This window comes from Colossoma macropomum, unplaced genomic scaffold, assembly GCF_904425465.1.
Source record: "Colossoma macropomum unplaced genomic scaffold, Colossoma_macropomum, whole genome shotgun sequence".
Taxonomy (NCBI): domain Eukaryota; kingdom Metazoa; phylum Chordata; class Actinopteri; order Characiformes; family Serrasalmidae; genus Colossoma; species Colossoma macropomum.
This window is the reverse complement of record NW_023494793.1, coordinates 18,042,101-18,061,582: the sequence shown is the minus strand read 5'-3', so window position 1 is coordinate 18,061,582 and position 19,482 is coordinate 18,042,101. Positions and strand designations below refer to the sequence as shown.

General features: G+C 37.5%; 1 protein-coding gene across 1 annotated transcript in view; it reads right to left on the bottom strand.

Annotated features, from left to right (window-relative positions):
* Positions 1-19,088, bottom strand: part of gabrd (gamma-aminobutyric acid type A receptor subunit delta) — a 30,821-nt gene extending 11,733 nt beyond the window's left edge. The window contains exons 1-2 of the mRNA XM_036578707.1: positions 18,508-19,088; positions 182-297 (exon numbers count right to left, since the gene is read on the bottom strand). Coding sequence (XP_036434600.1) covers positions 182-297; positions 18,508-18,572 — 181 coding nt within the window. The 5' untranslated portion in view covers positions 18,573-19,088. The remainder of the gene's footprint in view (positions 1-181; positions 298-18,507) is intronic.
* Positions 19,089-19,482: the final 394 nt, after the last annotated feature.

The window sequence follows — 19,482 nt, the reverse complement described above, 5'->3', positions numbered from 1 at the left end:
TGGAACACTGTTTTGGCAAGCAACCTCATCTGACTGTGGAGTAGGCAGAATAAGGTACAAGTTGAACTGGAAACCACAACAGTGCCACTTTACACATGAGTGTTTATGCTAAGAATGACTGTAAATGCGAGGATGGGTGAAATGGCAATCCAACGACACGAGCAGTAGATCTCAAACTCACCTCCTATCCCCGGCCGAAAGTTTCGAGCATAGCCTTTCATTAAGTCATCCAGATTAGGCAACCAGGATATCTCAATGTCTGTACCTACATAGTCACCAATGTCACTCAGCATGGCCCTACAGGAATAAAGACAGGAGGCTTGAAGTTGATGAAAGGAAATTGCTGGAAAAGACATTAAGGGAGATATAATCATGAAACATGGTGTGGATCTTGTGGAATTAAAATATTCGTTAATACTATGGAACAGTAAAAAATGTGAATAAAAACAAAAACATGAAAAAGAACAAACACTGCACTGCAAAAATGGTGTCCTGGCAAGTGAAATTATCAAATCTAGTCAATATATCTAATGTTTGTCACTTTGAGATTTTTTCAAGCTTTTGATTATTTAACTTATAATTTAACTTATTTCTGAACATTTTCCATTTTCATTTCATTTGCTTGAATTAATTCTGTCAGAAAATGATCGCACTATATTGGCAGAACAATATCATTTGCCAAAACAGTGACATAATTTTACTTAACCAAATTACTTTAAACAAGTGAAAATGTCTAAACTGTACATTAAAAAGTTTACAACAATCTCAAAATGAGAAATACAAGATAGATAGATTAGATTAGTTTCACTTGCCCAGAATCCTTTTTTTGCAGTGTCTTCTTACTTGAATAACACTTTTTCGTGGACAGTTCGATTTCACTTCATATTATTATGGACAAATGTGGCCCCACATAGTCATACCCAGGCCTACGTTACAGCTATAATTATTGTGGCACTACTAATTTAGATGCTTTAAGTTTAACATGATGAAAGTCTTTCAAAAATAAAAGAAGTACAAAATTCACAAAGAAAAAAAGGGAATTAAATTTATAGTGTCAACTATGTCTATGCACATCCATCAGTACATCTATGATAACTGTGACTGTTTTTCTATTACATTATCCCATTCAACTGCAATATACACCGATGAGCCAAAACATAATTACCACTCACACATGAAGTGAATGATGTTGATTATCTCATAACAACAGTGCATATCAAGGTCTAGGATATATTAGACGGTAATCAAACAGTCGCTTCTTGTAGTTGACATGTTGTATGTGTTGTATTTCTGACAAAAGCCAAATCATTACGGCCAGAAGGCTGGGTCGGAGCAGCTCTGAAACAGCAAGGCCTGCAGGGTGCTTCTGGTCAGCAGTGGTGAGTGCCTATCGACACAGATCTGAAGAGGGACCAACTGTGAACTGGCGACAGGCTGTTGGGTGCCCAAGACTAACCCATCTGGTCTGAACCAACAGAAGGACCTCTGCGGCACAATCACAGAAATTTTTAATGATGGCCACGGCAGGAATGTGTCAACACACAGTGCATCACACACTGCTGAGTATGGGCCTGCATAGTCAGAGTACTCATGCTAACCCCGGTGGCCCCATAATAAGTGTCTACAATGGGCACATGGTTGTCAGAACTGGACTCTGGAGCAATGGAAGAAGGTAGCCTGGTCTGATAAGTCCAGTTTTCTTTTAAATCACATGGACAGCCAGGTACGTAAAAGTCCGGGTATGTGTACGCTGTACACCTGGGGAAGTGATGGCACCAGGATGCACTGTGGGAAGAAGACAAGCCAGTAGATAGAGTATGATGTTCTGAGCAAGGTTCTGCTGGGAAACACTGGGTGCGGGAATTCATGTGGACATTAGTTTGACACGTCACCTTCCCAAACATTGTTGCAGACCAGGTACACCCCTTCATGAAAATGGTATTCCTCGACTGCAGTAGCAGGATAATGTGCCTTGCCACAATGCACATGACAAAGAGTTTAAGATGTTGCCCTGGCCTCCTGGTGCCAGATACCACAGGGCACTTTCAGAGGTCTTGTAAAATCCATGTCTTGGTGGGTCTGAGCTGTTTTGGTAGTATGCAGAGGACCAACAGCATATTCAGCAGGTGGTCATAACGTTTTGGCTCATCAGTGTATACGTCATTGGAGGTACTCATGTGTATATATTCCTCCTGTTTGCATTTCTTAGAATAACAACAACAACAACAACAATAATAATATTAATACGACTACTAATAATAATAGCTATAAATTTAATAAAATAAATAAAAAATAATAAAATAAAAATAAAAGCTTACTCTACTTTAATTTTTGAAAAAAAAGGAAAATATTCCTTTTAAGCTTAAACAACCACAATGTCTGATTTTCCCATGAAATTAGGTTACTATTTAGTATATAAACCTATATACATTACAAATGGGGAAGTGTACTCTTAAGTAGAGAGAAGAAGAAGAGAAAAGGAAGGTCATAAAAAACTTATATACGATGTAGTCCCAGGGGTCTTATGTAAGCCAGCCATTTAACCCAAATCTGAGAATTTGTCAGTCATAGCTTTTCCATAATAAAAATTTCATGTACAAGTTGTATCAGTTGTGCAACTGAGGGAACTCAGTGGACAGCCACTTTCAAGTGATTGCTTTATTTCTTGCCGCTAACAAAGCATTAACAAAAAAAACAAGTTCAAGAAAAGGTTTACCAGATAAACAGACCCAAAATCAAAAGGTATATTCATCTGAAATATGGTACAGAAAGCCTGACACATACTCTTCCAATACTTAGACAGAACAGTACATTCCCAAAAAATATGGAAATGTTTAGCAGTGGTTAAGCCACAAATTTCTGCAGACTTCTGCAGTTGAATCCTGAACCTCGGTATCATTTCTGCAGTGGAGTAATGAGAAATCACAGAACATTTTTCCAGCAGAATTCGCTCTAGGTTAGGTAAACTGCCAATTGAAACTGACATGTTTTTTTATATCAATATTAAGCTTGCAAAAAGCAGCACTCTTACAATTAAAATGTTTACATCAAATGTTAAACAGCCTGTGAAATAAAATACTTTTGTGCAGTATGTCAAGACTGATAGATTGAAAAGTTGAACAGTTTCAAAACGTTAAATTCACTTTCATGTCTATATAATCTTTATATGTAAATTAAGCACCAAAAACAGCCCATTATGCATTCACTGTTTTTGTGAAGTCTTGAAAATCATCGCATTTACATATAGTAGATCCACCTATTCAGACAGCAGTTTAGCCCCGCCCATTTATGTTGACATTAAATAAGGCACAATACATAGCAGCTAGAAAGAACAGATGGTATTTACATTTATCAGTCTAAAATTACAGTTACACAACAACCTGTTTAATTTTGAAGATAAAGAGAGGTTGAAAATGGTCTTAACTGATTTTGGTAAATAAAATCACACAATTTTAGGATATGAGCTCTTTGATTAAGAATATTAAACAACAGAAGTCTGGATGTAAGTACAAGCATGTTGGACACAAGACCAAAATGTGAGCACCAAAAAGAACATTGTACCGAATCAGTTCAAACTGTGAAAAACAGTAAAAACTATTAAAAACAAGTAATCAGATTACGTTATGATTTATTTAAACAAAAAACATTAATTGAGATAGTAATAAACTAAACATATACAAAATGATCATTTATATTGCACTATTTTGCAAAAACCCTATCCCCTCAATTTCAACTTGTGAAAATAATACTTGCATTTTTTTCAAAGACGTTTTTTAAAAAGATCTTTTTTCTTTAAAGTGTATTTGAAAGATTGAGATTCATCACAAGATAATTTTTTTAAATAAAAAGCTTTATTCAAAAATGGTTTCCCATGTTTTCATGTCACTATAAATAACAAAAAGAGCCAAATCCAAATCGACTGTTTTAGTCGCTACTCCATGGACACTGCACATATACCTACATACTGATAACACACCACTCTGCATATATACATACATACTGATAACACACCACTCTCAACAGACTTATCAAGTAAAAAATTAACTTCAGTCATTTGATCAGACTGTCAGTTTTGATTCTGAGGGTCAAACAAGAACCACACATTGATATTGTCTTTCTTATGGACTGATCTAAACAAAAACAGTGACCTAAATATATGGGCTCAGGAGACAGGGCACTATGAATATAGAGGTTATTCAATTGCCCTGTTTGTTGTACTCTTAGCTTGGTCTTTAACCCATATCTACTCTTAAAGGACTTAAAATGTGCCACTGCCTAAATATCAAACAAAGAGGCCACATGGGGGCAGTGTACACCTGAAGGGCCTAAAGCCTGATTGAAATATTCCATATCCAAATGTTAACATCCCACATGAATGAAACTGGAAAAATGTTAACATGGGCTGCTGATGCGGCCAGTGAGCATACCTAAATATGCTGATGCATTAAAAGAAGGGAAAAACTGCTCCTGGACCTACAGCCACAACCCTCTATGGAAATACTTCCACATGGGAGGTGGAGCTGCTCTGGGAACATCCCACTTACACAAAATATAACATTGACTTTGAGTCCATACCCTTCAGTAAGACATTTCCGCACAACTAAGCTCTCCTCCTCAAGCAGCAGCCAGCTACAGCAGCTCCACTATCATTTGCCTGTTTTTGTATATTCAGTGTGCTCTGCGAGTTGTTCTTCACTTGTGTCGTTGTTTACACACGCACCACTGTGAGAATGGTGCTACTGACATCAACTGTGGATGTTCCTGTCTGATGTTACTGTTTGTCTTCTCCACTTTCTCATGCTTTTGCACTGAGGTCTTCGCACTACTACATATGTGATGTAAACGTGTAGCATGTATTATTGTGTGTCTGTTCAATATGTGAACTTATACAACAGGTAGATTCAACGACACAATCGGATTGGTTGAGAACTGTTCTCGGCACAATCACAATGCAATAACATAATTTTTATTATTTTTTTATATCATTCAGCTGAGTACCGGTTGCTTAGTAACGACTGCTTTGCAGGCAGCAACTAACACATTTCAACTTTGTCACATACAAATGCAAAAAAGTAACCCATTAGATAATTTCTATAAGATCATTTTTGACCTACAGCCCATTCTGAAGAAGAGTGTGACAGCAGAACTACATCAAGTTCTGAACTAGAGGTGGGCAATACTATATTTGTTCATCGTGATCATTTCTGTTACTGTGATAAAAAAATATGCATATCTGAATGTAACATGGATATCATCAGAACCTAGAATACTAGTGCCTCAATACAAAGAAAAGGCCTGTTTAACAGGACAGTACAGTGCAGTGTGTGAAACATTAAATAAAATCACTATATGCATTTACGTGCATTTAATAATCCTGCAGAAAATCAGATTTTGATGACTGCAGAAAATCAGATTTTGTCAGTAATCCAATCAACGCATTTACACGCACTTGGGTAACAGGAAACCTCTGGGTCTACATGAGTCAGACAATAATTGAATTTCTGCTTTGCAACCGGCCAACAAACTCACAAAATAAGACGTGACGTAAATGTAATGTAAAACTCAAACGTCATGTTGCTGCTTTTTTTAAAAACATTGCCTCTGCCATTTTACATTTTAAATATGAACATACATCATCTAGAAGATGAAGAATATTTAAATCCTTCATTTCATCAAGCACGTAGTTGGTTAGAGCATCACTCTAAGTGTCTGTGTTAAACGCTGCATGCTCATTTCCACGGTCTGTTTTTACACATGCGCTGACTGAGAAATTTGAAAGAAATCTGAGTAGGAGTATAGCTGAGAAATCCAATTAAATCTAATTAAATCTAAAATGCAGCTCTCTATATCAGATTTCTTAATCAGATTTCTAAACCTTACTCCAGTCTAAGAAATCAAAGTATGCTGTTCACATGACCACTTGAATAATCAGATAACTGCAGAAATTTGATTATTATGTTTCATCAAAACATCATAGGACATCTTAAAAATGTGTCTATCTGTCTATCTATCTATCTATCTATCTATATATCTACAGTACCGTCAGAAATTATTTGGCAATTTTATTGCATATTTGCCACAGTGAATGCTTTTCGATATTTTAACAAAATGTAATTAGACAAAGAAAACACTGGTAACACTTCCTATGAATCCTGTATTCATAATCATTTCTACATGCATTTATAAAGTGTTATATGGTATACACATTACCTTATAATGCCATTCATAAGCTCAAATAATTGCTTTTAACTATGCACTATACTGCCCTGCGATGGACTGGCGACCTGTCCAGGGTGTATCCTGCCTTCCGCCCAATGACAGCTGGGATAGGCTCCAGCACCCTACCGTGACCCAGAAGGATAAGCGGTTTAGATGATGTATGTATGTATGTATGTATGTATGCCTTATGCATTTCACAATGCACTGTAATGTCTGTTCATAAAAACATGGGAAGCATGAATGTTGTAATACATTAGTTATGGCTTTAAACAGGCTTTACTAATTCAAGCTTAAAAAAATCCTGAATTTGGAAGAGCAACATATTCACAATGTATAACCTGTATTACCAGTTAGATGTGATTATCACACTTCTCTTTGAGCCTGTAAAGAGGACTTAAACCCACCTATACTGCTCAATAAGATATAATGTACTAAAAAGAAATTTCTTTAACATTTAAAAGATGTTTAAAAAAACTCACTTCACGTAAAGCCTGTAAAGTTTTAGTGTGCATTACAACATTGGTGTCTATAATGTTCTTATGAGTTATAAAACCTGACTTTTTAAAGTCACATCCTCTTGCTTTATAAAGTATTATGCATGTCATTATTACTACTAAAGAGACATGCTTATGCCTGGTATTATAAGTTGTTATGCTATATAATGCCTCAAAAATGCATGTATACTGCATTATGAATACAGAGTTCATAGGAAGTGTCACTGTTTACCATCAGAGTGATGTAGGCATTATAAAGCTTTAACAAATACACTAGGATATGATCAAAAGAAAATCCAATAGGGACAAGGGGGGGAAATTAAAAGGGTTACAAAACCATTTCTAAACTTGCAGGGACATCGCTGAACCACAGTGAGAGCCATTCTCCACAAATTGAGAACCCTAGGAACAATGGTGAACCCTCCTAGGAGTGGCCGGCCTGCCAAAAAGTTCTCCAAAGGGCACTTATTCAAATTATACCAGTCACCAAAATGAATTCCCTCAAATGGGCAGTTCATGTGTGAATACCTACAAATACATCTGAATTAAAGCAGTTCTGCAAAGAGAAGTAGGCTCAAATTCCTTCACAACAACATGAAAAGCTGATATCAAATTAAGATTCAAAAATTAAACCAATAGCTTTTGTGACAATGGATGTGAATAACTTCTTAGCTTTTGGAGCTTGTCTTGCACTGCAAATTAAAAGCAGGTGTCATGTTTGGATATAGGTCTAAAGAAAGTATCAGCTTTTGATGTAATTTAGCTGTCCGCCACACTTATTTTGCTTGTTACAGTGAGGGATCACACCAAGGTTACTAAAGTGACTACAGAGACTGCACATAAAGACAGCCAAAACAAATACAAATACAACATAATTAGTATTACGGTGTAATAGTACCTAAATGGTGTACTCCTTGCAATTAGACAAGCCCTGAAACACCATTAAAAATCAGTGTGGTAATGCACTTCTGAAATGAAGCTGTATTTGCACTGTTAACATCTTTTTACAGCCGTTAGCCTCCTTTAGTACTTCAGAACATGTTACATAACCGTTTTTCACTCCAAGGCACTCTATCTAGAATAATTGAGTTTTGATATTATCATAAGTGTGTAACATAAGTCATTAGCAGTTTAAACTGACTTTCACTTTTAAGTCATTGCTCGATTTTGTAATATGTGTAATATATCTCAGCTGAAATATCTTTACAATTATATAGACATGTTTAAACCAGAGTTTTTTTTTCCATGCTGTCTCAGAGTTATGTTTTCCCAGTTATTTCATATTTAATATGACCAGGAACATGGACTAACAAGGTAAAAACGTCCATTTTGATTTCAGCTTGACTTTTACCTTTCCTTATACCATACAACACAATGATGTTATAAATAATGCTTCTGCAAGGCAACACTACTGAAGAACAGGCCTGACTACTAAATAAAGGTTAAAAATATATTTAATCAGAAGAATATAGATAAAGTAGTATTCTTCTATGTTTTTGTTACCTACATTGAAGTACTCCAAAAATTATAATTTAATAGAAAAATGAATCTGTGTTGAATAATGAGTTGGTAAGTATTCTATGCATTAGTGTTACAGCCCAGTAAACTACTAAAAATGGCATAGGGAGCCTCCCTAAACCTTAACACTCATAAAGGACACAAAGGTCTATGAATATGCATGACTATGTAAATAAAACTCCACCCCTTCCCCCACTACGCTACATGTGAGCAAGAGCAGAAACAAAGCTCCCACTATTCCTTTAATATTAGAAAAAAATCTGATTTTATGTTACTCTAGCAGCAGTCACTCAATTTCACTCACTTATATTTTAGTCTTTAGCCTCTAAACCTGCTTCATTGCAGCATAAGTGAAGGTAAATTTCCCGTTGCTGCTCATAATCCGCTCATTAGCATATTTTAGAATATCCTATATATATTTTAAACTCATTAGCCACGTTTACATGCAGTTTAATAATCCGCGTAATAGCTCAATTGGAATAGAATACATCCACGTATACATTTGAATCGGAATAGACTAGTCCGATTAAGGCCATTCGGAATCCTGTTTCTGTCCGATCGAGCGAGGTGGGTAATCCTGTAAATAATCCTTTGTATAGAAGAATTATAACCATGTAAACGCCTGTATCTGATTACATTCCCACTCGGGAAGTTCGAGTACATTCTGCGCATGTGCATTTGCGTCTTAGTGAAAGTTTATAACGTTCAACATGGCGGGGCAGAAACTGGACCGCAGGGGAGATGTTTATGCTCTGAACTTTAAAAGATGAGAGTTTTCCTCTCACCCCTTTTTAGTAAGTACATGTGAAGCTTTTCATAATTGTCTGACATAATTTTTAAGCAATTAAAAACACAACGCACCAACTGAAAACTCACGCCGACTAGACTCACGTGATGCTCGTTGTCATAGTAACTTCTACACCAAGTACTCTGCATGTAATTTTGGGACCGATTACTTGTAGTGTGCACGGAGATTTTCATCAGATCGTTGAGTAGAGTGATCATATAAACACCTCAGTCTTAATCTATAATCGGAATGTATTTAATCGGATTGGCAAAAATCTTTGCATTTAAACACAGCCATTTATGAAAATTAAGCTGCTGTGCAAGTGCAGTTTTAAAGGGGTGGCTGGAGCAGCCAGTGCCCTTCCACAATCTGACTGGACACCCCGATGCCACCCCAAAATTCTGGCACATCATTGGCTTTCAGCTCCCTGTGGGGCAGTATGTGCCTTGAAGTGGAGACTTGTTTTGCTATCGGTGATTGGCGGAAAAACTGTCCAAACTCTCTCCACCCTCTCCCTAACCCCCCATTCTCACATTCACCCCCCACCACCATGGTCAAATTTTCTAAATCCGCAATTGTATGTAGTGCCACACAATCTACTTTTTTTCAGATGTAATGAGAGAGCCTGTGTTTTCAATGGGGAAATGAAAACTCTCCACAATAGAAGAAGTAAGATGTCTTCAAGTGAGATGGTAAAGAGGTCGTAAAATGCTAATGTTGCTGCCTCTCTGATTAGCCCTGAGAGACTTGCTAAATGTCTGGATTCATCGCTCAACCTCACTCTCCTGAAACCATTCAAAGTTAATTTCCTTTTCATCCCCTTGGCTCTTCCTCTTATATTTCTCGTCATTAACACGGCTTCCCTCGAGGCCACGCTGCATTATGTGTCCCTTATCCAGAGACAAAGAGCAGTGAGGGAGTGCAAAACAATAGACAAGAGATACAAACGTAATTGGTGCCATTAAAGGCATCACATCTAATGTAGCAGGATGTAATCAACTACAGACATTTAATTTATTCTATAAAGCACCAAAACTAGTCAGCAAAAAAGGGATGACAGCTACCTTAAAGACGTGGAGCAGGCTAAAGAAAAACGCACAGCTAAAATATTATTATTCAATGGAAAAAAGGCACATTGTTAATGAATCAGCAATGAAAATACATATTTTATATTATATCTTTTACAGTCTTTTACAAGACTTACTATTTTATCATTTTAATACCATTCTGGAAGCTCAATTACTCGATTACCAATCTAATTAATAGTGATACTCTAATTAAAACATATCAATGGTCATCTGTGTGCCTTGCATGGTATCATCCACCTTTACATCTTGATTGAAACAATGGGATCGTAAGAATCCAAAAAAGTCCAAAATTTATGAGTCTTAAAATCGTACTAACTGTTCAGTTCATTTTGACTGGTGTGCACAGCTAATCTATGCTCTGTCAAATATCATGGATCTTGGTCCACTCCAAGTGAACTCCAGTTTGCTGCTAGTGGGAACATATTTTTACAAAGGTCCACACCAAAACAAGGGAAAGCAACGTCACAGCTTGCTTTCCTCTTCGTTGTACTGCACTATACTGTCCATCTACCAGTTCACTCTTGACAGATAATCATATGGTTCTTGCAGCATGAGCTGCTGCCAATAATGGCAGTGATTTGTAAATGCATTTTGGCACATGGACTATGGAACATATAGAATGGCCTGATGGGTTAAATTCAATTCAACAGAAAATTAAACCTATCATAAAGAACCAGAGACTAAGTAAGATTTATTTTTACTGCTTAGACTGTGATGAACACAAAAGTAACAGAGTGTTTGTATCCCTGCCAATTCCTGACTAACAACAAACAAACATGTTAGGCCTGGGCGATATCTAAAAAATTGGCACTGTATTTTCTTGATAAAAGTCAAGTTTGAATACTCCTGGTCAAATTACATTTTGTTGATCTAAGTGAGAATAAGTTAATGTCCTCTACAAGGACTCATATACGGTATTTTTCAGCACATTTTAGTGCATATAAATTATATGCCTCCCTGCCCCCTAAAAACACACATTCACACACTGTCTAATGCAGATTAGACCAACTTTCTTCACCCTAAAATTAAATATTACTGACTCAACATTCCTGAAAACTATTTCACCTCTACTTTTGAAAAGGATTGCATTGGGAAGCTCCTGCTGGTGTGCGTTCATGGCTGTTTCGTCTCTTTAAACGATGCACATAAAAGTGACTTGAGTGCTAACGCATGCTCCCCCTTGTGGAGAAACTTCAGACCGCTACACGTGCTTGAGTAAATCAGTTCTAAAGCCACGTTCACATGTTCTGCATACTAAAAAAATAAAATAAAATACTGGATGTGCTTTGGAATTTAGAATTAAATTTCTGTGGGAAGCCAAGAAGTATTTTCTAGCAATGTCAAGGTTAGTGTGTTAATAACACATCAACGTGATAAATTATTAATGCTTCTAATTTATTTTAATTTTTTCATAGGGTGACTTGAACCACCCATAGTAGTCCATGCTGAAGCCCAGCTGCTCACATGCTGTTTGTTGCTGTAACAGAATCCGTAGCCTCTTATTCCAATACAGCTTTTAAATAAATACCTTCAGTACTTTTCGTAGACTAGGCTGGACAGTGCACATCGGGAGACCTATAGATAAATCAGCAAGCGAAGTGAAAAAATAGTGAAGTGAAAAACTACAGTTTCCATTGAGTGGCTCCACTTTAACAAAGACAACTGAGTACAAATTAAAAAAGGGCTACAAATCAAAAAAATTAGAATGATATTTTCTGTTATGACATCAGAACTACTTTTAATATTGGTAAAAGAGTTCCGACACAATGTCAATGTACTTTAAAAAGAGGTGCTTTCTGTTGTTATAGTGGAGGCACTTTGGGATTCAGCTGTAAATGCCTGTGGGAAACCATGAAGTATTATATTTTCATAATTTTACAACTCATCTGAACCATTGGGGCACTTGAGCTGTACAGAAAATGCTGACAATTTGGTGAGTTGCACTGTGGGAGACCCCAAGCAGAGACAGTGGAACATTTTCTTTAACGCAGCATAACGGCTTATTCTTTCCCTGCAATAATCCAATGTTTTACTAGTAAAGAAGAATGAGACATTACTTGTATATAATATTTAATATTATTCTGCAAGCTGTTTAAAGTTACAGTGTCACAAAAAATCAAACATACAAACATAAAAAATGATGCAAAGCACCACTTTTAAAAGCTCTACAATAATGCAATCAGCTGAACATTAAACAGCATTGTTTTGTTTTTGCGTAGAGCCATCTGTTTGTTTTTCTCCTGCCCATAGGCCAGCAAGCTGGTAGACTTTAAACAACTACATTTAATTTACAGGGTAAAATATAAGCTAAAAGCAGGGCTTAGTTCGGGCTAGAACAAGCCAGATCCAGATCTGGTGCCTCCCAGATCACATCCAGCACCCATTATAGTTAAATACACTCATGTGATGATCTGTAGTGATGTATCAAGAAAAATTATAATAATATTTTCTACAAACAACTCAAAACGCAGTTGTATTCAAAACATTGAATAGTCCTGGTCAACTTACTGGTTTTGTTGATTTTCTAAGTGAGAATAAGTTAACATCCTCTACAAATATGATATTTTTCTGCACATGTCTCATAACTTTTGCACAGGCCACATTTCATGCTTTAGTTTTATTTTTTATGTTAAATTCAGAAAATACACAGTAATTGTGCATTAAAATGTGCAGAAGTGTGTTCTCTGTAGAAGATGTGGTAACGTATTTTCACAAAGAGAAATCAATTACACATGTCATTTGACTAGGGGTGCCCAAACTTTTGCACATGCTTGTATAACACAATTTCTTTTTTTGTTTTCTTGTTTTTGGCTGCTACAATGCAGCACACTATGTCACCTTGCGCCACAGCACACACAACTCACAACTCCTGTTTAAGTACACGTGGTGACAAATCCAGTAATAAAAACAACACCAGTGCTATTCACCACTCGCAAATGCACCCACTACTGCTGTGACTTCTCATCTCTGTCTTGTGACGTCAATTTATTAACTACTGCATTAGACGCTGTTTGTTTCGTTTTGGGAAACTCACTTTGAAAGAACATTCTGGAACCTTTCCCAGCCTCAAAACAACTATATACTTACAGCATAGACAATGTCCATTATAAATCGATGAACTAGTAATTACTGGTTCAACTGAGTCAAAATGTTTTTAAAGTTGCATTTAAAACTGCATATTTTGCTGGTTTGCTGTACTGAGTGATTGGAAATGCAGTATTCAGCACCCATGTCATTTACAAGCTCCAAAAGGTTTCCTCTGACAATGAGAAAGTGAATTAGGAGCAAATGCTGTATTTCTACCTTTTACTGCTGATTCAGCAGAAAAATAACTTAAAGCCTGACAAAATAGTGAATCATCAATGCTGTCATTTGGCACTCAATGAAATAGAATGGTTGCATTTAGAAAAAGCATCAAAAAGGTCATTATAAAGGGATTCAAAAGGTGTCATTTTCAGGTTTCAGCACATGTAAGTGCCTGAAATGACGGTGTAAATAGCAGAGGCAAATGACAATGCTTGAAATCCTCCGCTGCTCTATAGTTTAGTCAATCTAGGCTAACATCACAGAGGGCTCACTCATGTGGGTCAATCGGCTCTAAATTCAGCAGAATCCTCCTGCTAGCTAATGTAATTCTGGGATGTTTGGGATACAGAAGAAGAAAAACAGGGTCATTAGCAGCAAAGGGTTGCTGACAAATCCATTTACATTCTCGCGTGAAAAATATAACAGCAAATAACTCTTTCAATGCCTTATGCATTATTAAAGAAGCCAAAATCCTGCTTGGAAGAATTTAAATATTATGAACTCCATGGTTGTGACTCCTGCTTGAACTCTCACCAAACGCCTGAGTGAGCTGGGGCCCAAGAAAAGGTAAAAAAGCCGTTAAACGGAATGGTCTTTCACCCTTTCAGCAGCTTAAGCGCTTCATTCCAAGCACATGTAGTGAATCTGAATCCCATTACAACTCTGTGCCTGCAGCCATTTCTATGATTGGTCTTGGTGCGCTTAACACTTCGACCATGGTGAGGCTGTTAAACGGGACATGCAAATTATTGTGCACTGTTAAATTTGGGAGAGCGGGCTGCAAGTGATGATGCGTACCCTGAAGGTAAATGGACCATCAATCGTATTACAGGAGTAGTATAAAAGGAGTACTGCAAAAGATAGAATCAAAAACAAAAACAAAAAAATGGCATTTCAGTAAACCAAATCTCAATAAGTTTGCTGCTGTTACTATAGAACATAATAATGTTTGGCCAGCACTAACCACCACCGCCCAGTGTTTTAACAGATTAATAGACGAGATGGCTGCATCAGTGAAAATAGTTGTATTAAAGTTGTAATGAAAAATTTTAATAAGAAGCTGGATAAGAAAATGAAAAATGACTTGGTCTTGGGAAAAAATCATGAGCATGTCTCATGTCTCATGTCTCAGCTCTCATTCATCAGGAGAAATGGGTCATTTCAAAAGGTCTCAGAGAAGTGGCAAAATGGCTTCAGAGAAGAAAGTAAAGGGCTAAGCTAAATGGCCACAAAGTCTCAGATGGTAAACTTCATGTGACTTTCACAGCTCTGTACTTTCTTACTATATAAATTACAGTTTTGTAGCCAAATTAAAAATGACATTTAAACTGTAACTCAACTCACATGGTCTCCTTGTGTTTTCTCCCACATCCTCTTCAGCGTAAGGAACCACAAAATTACAGTAAGAAACATTAAAGCAAAGAAAAATAATCCCCCTCCATCTGTTACCCGCGAAACATCAATTAAAGGTAGAAATTCACAGGCCTACGCTTAACTGATTCATGACTCGACTCAGACTCGACACTTAAGACTGACTGAATTAGGACTGTCAATCTTAATGCAGTGAACAAGCCAAAACCTTTTGTTTCCAACCATACATGTGTGATTTTGCCTGTTTTTTGCCTGTGATTTCTGTTTTACTATGGTCATGCATGGTGTTGAGATTTAAAGGCACTGCACTGTAGGTATTGTAGGAAATTTACGTTGTTACCTTGGCAACTATAGTCACTGCTGGGATGGAAAATACTCTCTTTTCCTTTCCTTATTTACATTTTTTTATTGTTTACTAAGTGAACTATCTGCTGTAAACCTTCAACGACATTCTGGCTGAACTCATTCTTTTGGAAAACGGAAAGTGCAAAAAACGCGGGTATTATCCCAAAGCGGTAAGAAAGTTAGAGATATTTATGTATTGCCAATTTCCTTTGCAGCTCGCAGAGGAATCAGGTTTGATAAGGTTTTAAAATAATGAGCCTTTCATGCTAGAAAAACCTTCAGTCTGACGGAAAGAACGAAACACTACATGCAGTAAATGTGGTGTTTAAAGGCAAGAGTCAAAACTAGCAACAACTCATTTAGCTGAAGTTCTCAACTTACCTAGTTGAAGTTTTAGCATTTAACATACCACATTCCTTGAAAACGTACTACAACATCAGCTGGACTAATCATTATACTAGTTAGATAGCATACTGACAAACTACAGACTAACCAACCTTTTCAAGCACTGTATTTACAGTGTGTAGTGCTTCAGTTCAGTCCTTCAGACCGAAGGTTTTTCTGTAATGAAAGACTGGCGAAGGTGTCGAAGGTGACAGGCGCAGCTAATAAGGAGACTGAAATTCTTTGCTAAAGACTCAAGACTCGATTTGAATATGCACTTCAGAGACTTGGAAAAAAAACTCACATGAAACATCTCTGGTTCCAGATGAGTGCTTCTGATGAACTAAGGTGTCCATGTAATCCAAAACACGTGAATTACTTTGGCGAAAATAAACACAGGCTAATCTTTATCCATGTCACACTATTGATCCACTATGCTTTTAATACATTGCAAGTGTTTCACAATCACAACATGCAGCAACATAATTTGGCCATATTGCTCAGCCCTAGCATGTGTGCTTGCATGTATGTGCATGTCTCTGTCCACATACAAAGGCATCTTTGAAGCGAACGGCCCACAGGTTATGATCCCTGTACTAACAGGAACGAGGAACCTTCAGCTTTGCTTTGTTGCAGTAGGTTAATTGAAAAGCTGTTAACTGCAGTTTCCAGAAGGTGATGAAGTAACATCAGCTGCTTTCACACTATTCTAACAAGTACCGAGATGCACCATAAGCAGCACGGAAAAGAGTAAATGGAAGAAAAGGAGGCTGCAAATAATAATGAAATAATGAAAAAAATAATCAATCATGAATACTGCAGAAGAGGGATGAAGAAATTAAAAAGTGTCAGTGGCAAACGTGACGGGCAAATCACTGAAAAACGTCACAACAGATATAATGAGTGAGAGTGAAAGATCGCGATTTGCACTGTTTTGTCATTCAGTGCCTACCAAATTTAGCAATGGCACGCCAAGCACCATTGGTTTTTTATTTGCAGGGATCCATCAGTCAACTGAGGCCAGCATATGTACAGATTTTGATTTAGAAGACAGTATATTTAGTTCTCTTCAAGGAGCACTTAGGCTGGAATCAAATGACATGATCTATTAAAATTGCACCAATCATTATAAATTAGTGGTAACTGTTAAAATTATTCAAAGGTTTAATGACTACTTCCATCCAGGTTTGCCACATTGGTATATATACCGTATCCCGCACCTTTGGCCAGTAATGTTACTAATGTCGCCTTTCCCAGCTCCAGGTTCCCTGTAAATACTGACAGGGAGAAAGTGAACTGGAAGCAAATCATGTTGTATTTCTACCTCTTACTGATGACTCAGCAGAAAAACAACTCAAGCAACGAAACAACAAAATGGTGTATCATCCTTTTTTTTTTCTCTCTCAGTTTCTATTGTGGGTCTTGAGTGAAACGTGTAAACCCACTTACCACTTTTAGCTAGCACTCGACACCTTTGCAGTGGATTTTCTTAACAAGACAGCAGCTTGTTTTCTCTTACTTCTGTAGTCTAATGCTACTAAGCAAATGATAGATATATAAAAATTCTGAAATTATATTAGACTATGGTAGGTCAGAACTCTCTGACTCACAGGATGGTGAAATATGACTTGTTACAGCAAACATGCAGCGATAATGTCAAATACTGCTCTCTCTCTCTCTCTCTCTCTCTCTCTCTCTCTTTCTCACACTCAATCCTTTCCTGAGATTAAAGCAAAAATCCAGAACACAGAAAAGCTACACTCTTAAACATGGATGGCTCTTCAAGGTTTCTTTGGTAAAGGGAAAGGTTTAATATAGAACCATGAGCTCTTTTTTGTTGCTTAAATGTTTTTTTTGCATAGTGAAAAGGTTCTTCAGATTGATGGAGAATGTGTTGTACATGGTTCTATATAGAACCTTGTTGAAAATGGCTTCTGCTATTATGGAGTCAAGCTTGTTATATAAAATTTTCAAAAAGGTTCTATAGAACCATTTACAACACATTCTCCATCAATCTGAAGAACCTTTTCATCATGCAAAGAACCATTTAAGCATGAAATGGTTCTTTGAGAGTCCATGGGTTTATACAGAACCACTGTCTTTACATCTTTTTTAAGAGCAGGGATGCTGAGGGTGCTACAGCACCCCCAGATTTCTGGATTGCAACTACTATTACTACTACTACTACTACTACTACTAATAATAATAATAATAATAATAATGATAACAATAACAACACAAAAATCTGAACTGAGATCTAAACTTAATAATTTGAGAGTACTAAAGACCTATGTGTGCTTGCATTTTTAATGTAGAGTTTACTTTTCTATTGTATTAATATATTTTCATAATCGTAGCCGTGCACTGTTTAAATTAACGATGGATTTTCATTAATTCGAGCTAAACCTCTTCCTTCACCAACTGCTGCCAGCCTTGGGTCGCATCGCTGAAACACGCAGGTTGAGGCTCAAAAAGGGAAAGTCTACGCAGAGCTGTAGGTCAGTTCTGAGCCTCAGACCATCCTAATATAGTTTTTAAAGTTATAAAATATCATCTAACTTAATAGAGATGTTTTCTCAACCGTTATTTCTCCCACTCAGAGCGCGCTCCAGTGTTAAATCTCGCCCTGAAACTGAGGGCGTGACATAATCGGTTACCGCGCCACATATCAATAACCTGATTGGTCGCCGCTCGCCACATTTGCATAAAGTTCAGAGCAAAGAGGGGATGTGCATCAGAGGTCTGATGTCCGTTATCATACATTAGACGTATATATTCTAGCCTTTTGCCTCCTTAAAGCATATGACACACTCTGATGTAAACTCTAAAAAAATAAATAAATAAATGCAAATCATTTTACGTCACGTATTTGCTGCTTAAAATTTCAGCACCCCAACTTAAAACACCCTGAACATGCTGTGTAATTTTGAACGATAGCCTGATACCCCGCACTGCCGTGGTGTCCAGTCAGCAGTTAGCGGTGCCCCTGACTTACCTGACCAACTGCTTCCCGCCGACGAACAGCGCGAGGAGCCGCACGAGGAAAGTGAGCGCTTCCATTTTGAAGTTTTCCTGACAGGAGATTAAACTCGAGTTAGCGGAGGAGCTGAGCAAAGTGAACAGCAGAGACGAGCCATGTTTCAGGCGGATAGCTATATCCTTCTCTTCAGCCAACTCCGTGCTTCCAGCGCAGCACTGTGCTGAACTCTCTCTCTCTCTCTCTCTCTAATCCCCCTCTCTCTACTCCTCTCTCTCTCTGTCCGCGCTGTTTGCTTCGAGAACAACGTCAGATTCAATCGGCCACGACTTTAAAAAAGACAGTCCTCTGCTGTTATGTAACAGCCAAGCTCCCCAGCGAAGCTCCTTTTTCGGTCGTCGTGGAAAGTTGGTTTTATTCCATTTCCCACAGAAAAATTTGTCACTGGCCGTTTAGTTCGACGTCTTGTCTTCTTCTGAGTGTTATTTGTCCGTGTTTTCTCTTAAGGCAAGCTACACAGCCACAGTGAAAAAGTTGACAGATAAAAGAGAAGGATAAAAACACGACACTGGAGTCTTTATTCAGCATGAGAACGGCTGTATGCAAATAGGCACGCGCGTGTTATGAATATGCATGAAGGGGCGGAGAAACATGAGAATACAATAAGTAGGTGGGGCAGAGAGGTGAACTTAGACACACACACACACACACACAGTCGAAGGGTCGCTGTAAGTGGTGAGTGTGAGGGGGTGAGCAGGCACTTATTAGCTCCAAGAAAAGCTTCAGTTCAAATTAATTTGCATAGTCCTTTTTACAACAGGCACTGTCACAAAGCAGCTCTATAGCAACGCGGGTCTAATGAGCAGCCCAAGTGAGAGGAAAAGCTCAGGGTGCGTTTATACTTAGGGTCTCTTGGTCCGGACCAAAGCAGAAAATGAATGTTGGAGCATTTTAGTTCTGGTTTGAAGCACAAATATGTAAACAGAAGTCATA